At 44.4% G+C, this 10,489-nt stretch overlaps 1 protein-coding gene across 1 annotated transcript; it reads right to left on the bottom strand.

Annotated features, from left to right (window-relative positions):
* Positions 1–393: 393 nt before the first annotated feature.
* Positions 394–9,585, bottom strand: LOC109758825 (sialyltransferase-like protein 5). The gene is made up of 10 exons (XM_020317692.4): positions 9,246–9,585; positions 8,519–8,605; positions 8,361–8,438; positions 8,198–8,289; positions 7,918–8,119; positions 7,568–7,658; positions 1,641–1,699; positions 1,347–1,495; positions 1,164–1,245; positions 394–1,087 (listed from the first exon to the last, which is right to left on the bottom strand). Exons 1-10 carry the CDS (start codon positions 9,495–9,497, stop codon positions 701–703), a joined length of 1,479 nt encoding a protein of 492 aa, XP_020173281.1. The 5' UTR covers positions 9,498–9,585; the 3' UTR covers positions 394–700.
* Positions 9,586–10,489: the final 904 nt, after the last annotated feature.

Genomic DNA, 10,489 nt, shown 5'->3' with positions numbered 1-10,489 from the left:
TTCTAACTTACTTGATGAAATATGCAGCTCTCTGTGCTTATAACAGAGAGCAGACCACCCGTCAAAAAAGAAATACGCAGCTCTCCTGCGCATCTTCCAAAAAGATGGCTACCTCATATTGCACACAGAAAACTTATTGCAGATATTTATAAGTATAACCGACTTCTTCATGTACTATAAATACAGACCTTTTTTAGCAAAAATACAGACCGTATGCTAGCAATGAAAGAGCAACAGCTTCAGAAAGAACACTCCTGTGTTCAGCCTCCCTTCTCTATCTCCAGACTCTCCACCCTTGGTCTGATTCTAATAAAACAGACTTACTTTTCTTTTACAGCTGTAATGTAAAGCAAACAACTGCTCACAGAAAAGCGAAAGCAGCACCCAGGAAACTTCATTTGTACCAGATTATACGCTTGCCATATAGCAGATCATTACAGTATTATCTACTCCCTCCGTCCCAAATTAAGTGTCGCCGATTTAGTACCGGTGGGAGTAGATCCCAAAAAATGCATCACAAGCATGTCAGCGTGAACATAGGATACAGCATGCCTCAGCACACAGATGTTGTGTATGTCCCATAGAATCCCTGGGTGGTTAAGCTAGTGTCCTAGAACTGGCTAAGCAACAAACCTCGTGAAACTGATCCTACCTAGGGTCAACATGCTGCTATCTCGAGGAAAAATCTGGCGTCACTGTCTTAGCCAGATGAACGGTTGTGCCTCACACAAACAAGGTCATCTAACTTGTTTCCGTCCATCTTGTATAGAGATACGCCACCCATTTGGGCATGGTGTTCCTGAGCCTCGCTTCTCAGGCTCTCAAGTGGGAGCAACTCCCACCTGCTGTAGTTTGAATTCCTCCGCGTTTCGCTCATATCTGAAGTTCCTGATACCGGCCCGTAGTCTGGGTCAACTGTTCCCCATACCTTGCAATTGCTAAATGGCCCCGGTTCATCTGCTTGACCCGTCTCACGCCTTTTCAAACGAAAAGCTGCAGCATGCGCTCTTCTGATCGCTTCTCTGCTTGGCACATCCGACCAATCTTCCACCCGTTGTGCTCTCATTGGGGAATGAATCCGAATTATCTGCATAGAGAAGAGGTAAATGGAGAAAGATAACTTTATTTACACAAATCAGAAAGAGAGGGCAGCTGAGACTTACTCCGAGGCACTCCAGAAGTTGGTAATAAGCTCGGCCTTGCAATGGGTTGTGTCCTTTCCTAGGGGCTGAGAAGTATCTCGTCCTGAAATAATGAAGTGGGCAGAATACATACTCATACAAAACCGCAGACGAAAATGATGCTACAGAGATCTAGAGGTATTACACCCATGCATCAAAACTCACCATTCTGTGTAGCCAGGATCAACCGTAAAACCATAAATGTCGACAATATCACACATGGAAAGGGCCAATTCTACGGACTTCATACCAGTTCCTTTAGCACCTCTTCTTAGGACTATACCTTGAAAAAGGTAAACGGGATTCGGAAGTTCCTGCCAGGGAAAACAATCATCTGGTGTTCAATACAGATAATACAAAAAATAATAACTTGTTCCGCATTTGTTCACCTCTCAAGAACCCAGAAATAACAATAAATAGCACATGCTCAGCTCAACAGAATATAGTCAAATATATTACCTTTATCACTGCATTTATTTCTTTATGTGTCAGACTTTTTATAATAAGCGCCTCATCAGCTGCAAGTTTAAATGTGAAAGTTAGATCATGGTTCAAATATGTTAAATATGAATTATTCTCACAGCTCAACATGACCAGTTCTAAAATTGGAAACTAGACTGAAGAGCATTGTCATGTGATTTCTCATACTTTCATAAGTAACAGAAATAAACTAATGAATAGCCCATCTTGCGAAGGACCTTTCTCATCAATTGGTGCCAAGGCTTGGGGAAATGGTGTCGTCTAATCAGAGCGCCTTCGTCTCTGCTGCCCTATGATGAGAGGTTGGCACAGGCCCGCCACGTCCTCGGTGCTATGTCGGTGCATCTTCTCCTTGTCATGGCGCTCTGCCCGCCAATCCTGAAGCAGAACAACTGTATCATCCACGACTTTCTTTGGCATGGACGCAAAGATGCCAGCGGGCTCATTGCCCTATCAACTGACAAAAGGTGTGTTAGCCGCTCGAGCTCGGTGGTCTTGGCATCAGGGGTTTACAGCGCACTGACATAGCACTTCGCGTTGAGTGGCTTTGGTTGCAGATGATTGACCCCTCCCATCCTTGGCGTCATCTCCATCTCCCATGTGATCCAGAAGTACGTCAAATCTTTCGCGCCTCGACTGTTTGGCCTCTCGGTGATGGTCGAGCATGTCGCTTGTGGGAGAAATTATTGGCTCGACGGCAAGGACGTCTCGGAGATTGCCCCGTCCATGCTCTCCCCGGTGTCGCACCGCCATCGTAAGCACCGTTTGGTCCATGAGGGACTGTTGGAGCGCACACGGACACAAGACAGCTGAGGCACTCTAGATTCAACAGTGTTGGTGGAGTACGTTGAGCTTTGACACTGTCTTCGTACCGTCATTCTTTTGCCCATCCCAGATCGCATTGAATGGCGTTGGACGAGCGACGGCCGGTACACGGACAGTTCATGTTAATGTGTCTCGGCACCACCAGCGCTTAGCATTCACTGCCGACTTGGAATACTTGAGCACCACTATATGTCCAATTTTTTGTTTGGTTGCCAAACCAAAAGAGATGTTGGACTTTCGCACGACTAGCTTGGCATGGCTTGCCGCACGCGGATAGTTGTACCCTTTGTGAGCCGGCCTCGGAAACTATGCAACACCTCCTTATCGGGTGTCCCTTCAACTGACAGATTTGGCATGAGGTGCTCTCTTGGAGTCGGTGTCAGCTTCACAGGAGACAGGGTCCTCCAGGCCGGCTGGAGATGGGCCTAGCTTCATGTTCTCGACTTAAAGAAAGGGAGAAAAATGTGCCCGGGGCCCCTAAAGCAACACAAGGTTGTGGAGGAACAACTCACCTTTGCTCCTACAAAGTGTAAAACGTTAGGGTTGAAGGAACTACTTCAACGGCTACACTAGATATCGCTCTAGAGGCGAATGTAGGCCAATATGGCAATAGGAGTTCAATCCAAAACTCCTATAGCACAAGATCTTAGATAAGAACCAAGTTCTATTATAGGTAGTGGGGGTACATTGGTCTAGTTCCAAACTAGAGGCGAGGACCACTATTTATAAGGCTTTGGGAAGCCTTCACATCTCATTTCTACTTATAGCTAGAATACTCTATAAAACATTACTTAAGATTCACCATTCTACTCATAGCTACTCATGATAGTGTTGAAATTCTTCACAAATTGTCTATAGATAGGTGCAAGGCCATGAAAACTTCTTATCTAAGAAATGGTCTTCGGAGTTGGCCATTCTCGGATTGCTTCAACCTTAGAATCATCCACACGGATGCCATCGCATGTTATGACAAATCCTAGGAAAAGTTGTGTTTGCAGGAAAACACATTTCAAGTTGACATAGAGCTCATTTTCCTTTAGAACTCCTAGCACCTCCCGTATGTGTTCAAATTGTTCATCCTCATCCTTGCTATAGATCAAGATGTCATCAAAATCAACCACAACAAAGGGGCGTGAGAGGGCTTAAGGACTTGATTCATCACGTGCATGAAGGTACTTGGTGCATTTGAGTCCAAATAGCATGACTAGCCATTCAAACAACCCTTCCTTTATCTTGAAGGCTGTTTTTCCATTCATACCCGGGTCTGATGCGAATTTGACGATATCCGCTTCTTAAATCTAGCTTTGTGAACACTCTTGCTCCACTAAGTTCATCCAACATATCATCCAGACGGGGAATAGGGAATATATACCTTATAGTGATCTTGTTGATGGCTCTACTATCCACACACATGCACCAAGATCCATCTTTCTTTGGCGTCAGTAGGGCTAGTACAACACATGGGTTAATACTTTCTTGAATGTGCCCCTTTTGCAACAATTCTTCCACCTTCTCCTTCAATACATCATGCTCTTTGGGGCTCATTCGGTAGTGCGGAAGATTAGGAAGACTTGCTCTTGGAATTAAGTCAATTCTATGTGGCTCTTCAAGTATGTTCTAAAATTCTGCTACTAAGCCATGTACATTGTTGGAATTTCGACAGCTGGGTGCTCTTCTCCTTTTACAATAAGTGCAGCACACAAATCTGCCTCTTTCAAGTCTTCATAAACTCACTGGAAGTGTGGGAGATAGTTAACATATTTTTTTCCCTCCTCTTACAGGTATTACCATCAGTTTAGTTTGGTAGAATAATGATCTTTCTCTTGTTCCAAATGAAAAAGTAAGAATTTTCCTTCCCTTTATGTGTAGTATCCACATCAAATTGCCAAGGTCTCCCAAGAAGAACATGGTTGGCACCCATGTCAACCACATCAATAACAAATTTGAGCGATAATACTTGCCCAAAGGAAGTGGCGGGATGCATTGTTTGGTGATCCTCATATACAATCATTTCTTGATCCACCCAATAGTGTAGGGACTTGGATTATCATGAGTTTCAAACTTCAAATGGTTCACCAAATTCTTGGAGATAAAATTCTCGCACCTGCAACTATGAATTACTAATTTGCATACCTTGCCATTCACCGTGCATTTGCTCTCAAATATTTCTTCCGTTGTGTGTCGTCAAGATGTGGTATGGAACATAGGAGATGTTGAATCACACATACCACCTCTTCACCCTCTTCTTGACAAACCTCATGTCCCTCTACATCTTCAAATTCATATTCCTCCTCATCGTCTTCACCATCATGGATAGTTGTGTTCACAAATTTCCTCAATAGGCAACCATTGGATATGTGTCCCTCTTCACCACGTTTGTAGCATTTTGGGCCTTCATTTGCTTCCCCTTGCCTCTAGTTTGCTTCGGGATGGGTCGTTCTGCCTTTGGTGGAGTGGCCTTTTCCTCCACTCTATTAGTGTGACTCCTAGAAGAGCCTCTGGTACGAGGATATGGAGCCTTAGTTTCTTTCTTGTCCTCACAAACCTCTCGGCCTTTTAAGGCTAGAGTTTGTGCTTGATCAATGGACTAGATTTGTTGCATCATCAATCGATCTTGAATAACATCATTGAGACCATTGATGTACCTTGCAACTTGTTGATCTTTAGTTTCGGCAAGGTTGCACCTCATTTGTAGCCTTAGAAACTCCTTCGTGTAATCTAAAACAATCCTATTTCCTTGAGCACAATTTTGAAATTGGATAAATAGGATCTGGTCATAATCAGCGGGCAAAAATCTCCCTTCCAAAAGACTTTTCATTTGCCGCCAAGTTCACACACGAGGTTCTCTTCTCAGTCTATGTTCTCCTTGAACACGATGCCACCATGCACTGGCTCCTCCTTTCAGCTTGTACGTGACCAAAGGAACTCTACGATCTTTCGAACCTCCATGACCTCAAAGAAAGTCTCCACTTCATATAGCCAATCAAGGCACCCATCAATATCAATAATTCCTTAAAAGTTGGGATCTCAGCTTTCACCTTGTATGTATCCCTTGCATATGTAGGGTTGGGTACTCTCTGATATCATAGAGATCAGGTTGTTCAAGGTGATCATCATATTCTTCACCTTTAGAAGTTTCAACATAAATTGGCCTTCTTGAAGTACGTTGAACTGCACATTGTTGTGGTGGTCTTGCTCCAAGATTATCTCCCCTTCTTCGTCGTTGAACATCTTCTGTAGATGAATCTTCTTCATTGGCAACAGGGGGAACACCCTTATCATCTCAACCAGTTGATCGAATCTCCGATTGAGATCTTCACACAGCCCTTTGATCTGTTGTTATGCAGCATTCATCCTCTTCTCCAATTGTTCCATTGCTTGTTGTAGCTCACTCTCAAAGAAACAACAAGAACTAGTGTGGATCAACCGGGCACTAATACCACCCAAAGCAGCACAAGGTTGTGGAGGAACAACTCCACCTTGCTGCTACAAAGTGTACTCCCTCCGGTCCTTTTTAGTCTGCATATAAGTCTTGTCTGAAGTCAAAGCATCTTTACTTTGACCAAACTTATAGAAAAAAGTATCAACATTTACAATGCCAAATCAATATTGTTAGATTCACTACGAAATGTAGTTTCATGGAATATATATTCAATATGGTAGATGTTGATATTTTATATATATATATTTGGTCAAACTTTGTAAAGTTTGACTTGACCCAAATCTAATACGCGGAGTAAAAAGGACCGGAGGGAGTACAACACTAGGGTTGAATGACTACTTCAAAGTGCACAACAAGTAATCTATAGGGTTGATCGGGGTCCTCTCCGACCAACTACCCCCTCCCCCCCCCCAAGCAACCGATCCTCTCCTATGGGTCATTTAGGGGCCCACACGTTGGGAAACATCAGATGTAGGCTTGATTGCTTCTCTTCGGGCTCTTCATGAGACCAAGGGCCGACATGCGCATTAATAGCTATGCCTGCATGCATATGATAAAAGGGTTATATGCTATGATGATTATGAACCGTGAGTTGGTTCGTATGGTCTGCCACATATCAGGGACGTGACAACTGACAAGTGCATGTCACTTTTTTGACCATCGACCCACTAGATGTAGCGCACCTCTTCGACCTTCTCCCATTGATAAGTAGGACCTGGCGAGCTGGAGGGGCTCGGCTCATCAATGCCGCCTGCGCACACCGCCCTATCTTCTGACAGGCCCACGTGGGACGTGCAGGCTGGTCGCCCAAGATTGTTTGTGGCATGGTTTGTAATAGGCTATTGTGGTGCCCCCCAAGCCCTATATAAGGCAAGGACTAAGGCTGGACAGAGGCTTCGCGACTTTGAAGGGTAGCTAGGAAAAGTAGACTAGCACTCCAAAACTTCTGAGAGAGATAGAGAGTTCATCCTGTAATCTATGCTACATAAACAGAGGAAAACACTAAAGCAGGACATAGTGTATTACACCATCTCGGTGGCCTGAACCTGCGTAAAAAAAACTTGTTTTGGTTCCAAGATTTCTAGAGTGTTTTAGCCCCTGGCCGGACACATAGAAGGGGATCCTCACGATCCCTGATATGGGCGAACCCATCGTCGACAGCAAGCCACATTTAGCTCGTCGTCCGGCAACAAGGAGATCCTACACTGGTGACCGGTGGGCCATCATTTCCACTGCTTCCCCCAATGGCCTTAGGAAGGGTCTTGCTTCTCTCGCTATCCTCACAGATGGACCGCAACAGATGCATATTCGACAGCGAGCGGCCTTCTCCAGAGACTCATCTTTGCCAAGCATCGAACCAGGTCAAGGCTGGTGCCACAGATTAGGTCGCTTACTTCTGACGACCTAGTTCTTCGGGGCTGTGCAACCCCTTGTCTTCTTCTCTTGCGCATACATCTGCGCCATGTCATGTGTATGTAGCTGTATAACCCTCTCCTGAATCCTTTGCTACTCTCTCCCTATCAACGAGATGATATGCAAATCTACTGCGAATTTGCGAAAAAATAGCCTATCTTATCTTTTTTTTTTTTGGAGAGCCAGGATTGAAGTCAACTGGAAGAAATCAGGATTAAAGCATTACATGAACCCTTCAGTATTGGTGCCATATTTCGAGCAGCACCCCTGACAACCAGTCGGAAGTCCCTTTTCAACCCAACATATTTTGCATATTTCTGCAGACGAAAAAAGAAGAACAATGTCGTTATGGAAAATATTACATGCATCATTTGCAGAAGGAATGCAATTTTCAGTTGGCAGAATAGAATTAGTCTACAGCTATAGTCTATATGACACTTAAACAACACAAAGCTAACAAGAATGGCAAACGGCTGACAGGCAAGAAGAACATTAAATTGCCTGATAAGTAATAACAATATAAAGGAGGACATTGCAGGGTCACCAAGTCGATGAAAACATTATCAAAGCTATTACCTTATTGACAGGTGCCTCATTGTCCCGGAAGACAGCATCATGAGCGTCAATTTCTTGTCCAAACTCTGTTTTTAAGAGATCTCCTGAGTTGCCAACGACTGCGCATGTCGCAAACTGGCGTGGATGGAAAGGGGGTCTAGCAGGCAGCAAAATACTAAGAAGCTCTTCACACAGAGTACGATTGTAGCATTTCTTGGCACCACTGCATATTTAGAAAAACAAATTTACCAGCATGAGTGGCGTTACTTTATAAGAACAATGCAACAAATCCCCAACTTACAGCTGTGCTATTCTTTTAGGTGCATAATCCAGCCATCCATCAGGTCGCACATCTAAGTACTCCCTTGTCAAGACAGTCGTCATGTTGCGGTACTGACATCACGTCAGTATTAACACGTGCAGTTACACTGATAAATAAGTTATTTCAGAAGCCATTTGCTGACCTGTTCCCACAAAAGGATAGTCTCACAGACATCATATTCGTATTGTAGTTTCTCAAAAAACTTGAACTGAGCATTATACTGCAAGTCAAGAACATCATCATTAGTGAATCTTGTTAAATAAAAGCAGCAACTGCATATGAACATGAATGAATACTGACCCAAGTGCTGTTGGTTCCTTCAGGAAACTTAAGGACTAGCTTGCAATGATCAACAATATCTGCTGTGAGGCCAAGTCCCCTGCTTGCCTAAAGAAAGTTGAGATTTCAGAAGCAAAGCTAAAATAAGAAGAAACATTAGGAAGTAAAAAATAACCACAGCAATCTGGGAAGTGTTGGAATATTGTGTCAACTTTCAGTTCTTGAGAGGGTTCAATCTGAGCTAAACATAGTTGCATAATGTGATGACCGTTTTGCCTTTCTAGTACACATGACAATAACTTCCTTATTAATTCATAGCATGTTATCCTACAGATGGCATCCCCTTCTCTACATCACTAAATTCAAGCTAGTACACAAGAAGTATAAACCATACCAAAGCTTGGGTGTGTTTATAGTTCAGGCACTAGCTCACTTACTACCTTGCAAACATGTTTTACACACACCCTGAGTAAAACTGCCAGAACGAAAGCAGTTTCCCTTTATTGAGAAGGGGATGTGAGCCCCTCCATGTCACATGAATGAAACAATGATTTCGGCAGAGTATTGTGGATCCGCGATGGACCAACTGCAATTCAGCGGATATGAGTAGAACAAACACAGCTATTGTCTCCCCAAGTCGTTGTTCCCAATCCCAGTTACCAATTTACCATGTACCGATATACGCACTTGTGTATAGTGGACTAACGGAACAAATTGATCTCTCCACATTGGAAATGCAGTGACGTACCACGCATTGCTGGACGCGGGACTGGAACCCCGAGAGCTCCCGGACCTGGTCGGAGTCGAGATCCAGCCTGCTCGCCTCAGCAGAGGGCTGGTCCGGAGAATCTAGGGTTCGGGCGTGGGGCGCACTCGGGGAGGTGAAGGAGGACTGGATGAAAAGGACGGCGAGGCAGAAGGCGAGGGCCAGCCACAGCAGCAGCACGACGGTCGGCCGCCGCGCGGAGGGCTGCTGCGTGGACGGCGATGCCCTGGTCATCGGCGCCGTCGGTCTGGACACACAGAAGCTTGGGCCGGCACTCGGCGGTCGTCATAAGTGGCGGATTGTGTCGTAAGCATCTCAGAACAAAATGGTTTTAGGGTTAAAAAATGGATTTTAGGCACGTAAAAAAATGGATTTTTTTTCGTCAATTTTGAGTTGCTTGCAAGTTACAACACGTGTCACGTGATAAAAAATAGGATACGAAAATTTTATCTGCCCACTATAAACACATTTTTCAACATTTTCTACCCTCCACTAAAAGAACATTTTCTATCTAGCAAATGATGTAAAAATAGGGCATCGAAATAAACATGAGCATTGCATCTTTCAACATTTTAAACTATCAAATGTTCAAACTTAAACACGATAGACTCACTACAAAAGTTGTACGATAAACCCGCTACTAGGGACACAATACTTATCATCATCTTCATTGTCGACACGGCTCCAAAACTCCAGGATCACCTCATCCTCACTATCGAGTTGATCCTCGACTTCGTCATCGTCTGACTCAACCTTGATCACCAAGGGGCCTGCATCTTCCTCCTTGATCACCTCTGAGGGGCCAGCCCCGTCCTCCTTCTTGATGGTCGTCTGGCCTTGCGTGAATTTGTGCTCTGCCTGCACAAGGAGCAGATTTTCTGCGACAAACCTCGCTATAGTCGCCTCATCACTCTCTTGGGCGGTGTGCTACTGCATGACGAGGCAGTCTTCCTTCTCCTCCTTGTGAGACATAATCCGTAATTCGGGAGCGAGGAACTTTGCAACCTCCTAGCTCCTAATGTTTGGAAAGTTCAGCTCGGACTTCGCTCGTTGAAGGAGCTAAATTCGGCATATCTCAGGGTAGGGGATCCTAAGCTAGGCGTCATGGAACGATGGTGACAGGAACACAAGGTTTTACCCAGGTTCAGCCTCTCCGAGGAGATAATACCATACGTCATGATCTGATTGCATTATTGCGTTGGGGGTGTACCAAGTACATGTGATGT

This window comes from Aegilops tauschii, chromosome 2, assembly GCF_002575655.3.
Source record: "Aegilops tauschii subsp. strangulata cultivar AL8/78 chromosome 2, Aet v6.0, whole genome shotgun sequence".
NCBI lineage: Eukaryota > Viridiplantae > Streptophyta > Magnoliopsida > Poales > Poaceae > Aegilops > Aegilops tauschii.
This window is presented reverse-complemented; position numbering and strand designations above follow the sequence as displayed.

Coding starts and splice junctions, on each gene's coding strand:
- LOC109758825 (XM_020317692.4), bottom strand. CDS start 9,497: ATGACCAGGGCATCGCCGTCCACGCAGCAGCCCTCCGCGCGGCGGCCG. Junction 8,439..8,518: donor AAGGAACCAACAGCACTTGG/GTCAGTATTCAT, acceptor CTTGACTTGCAG/TATAATGCTCAGTTCAAGTT. Junction 1,246..1,346: donor GATCCTGGCTACACAGAATG/GTGAGTTTTGAT, acceptor TCATTATTTCAG/GACGAGATACTTCTCAGCCC.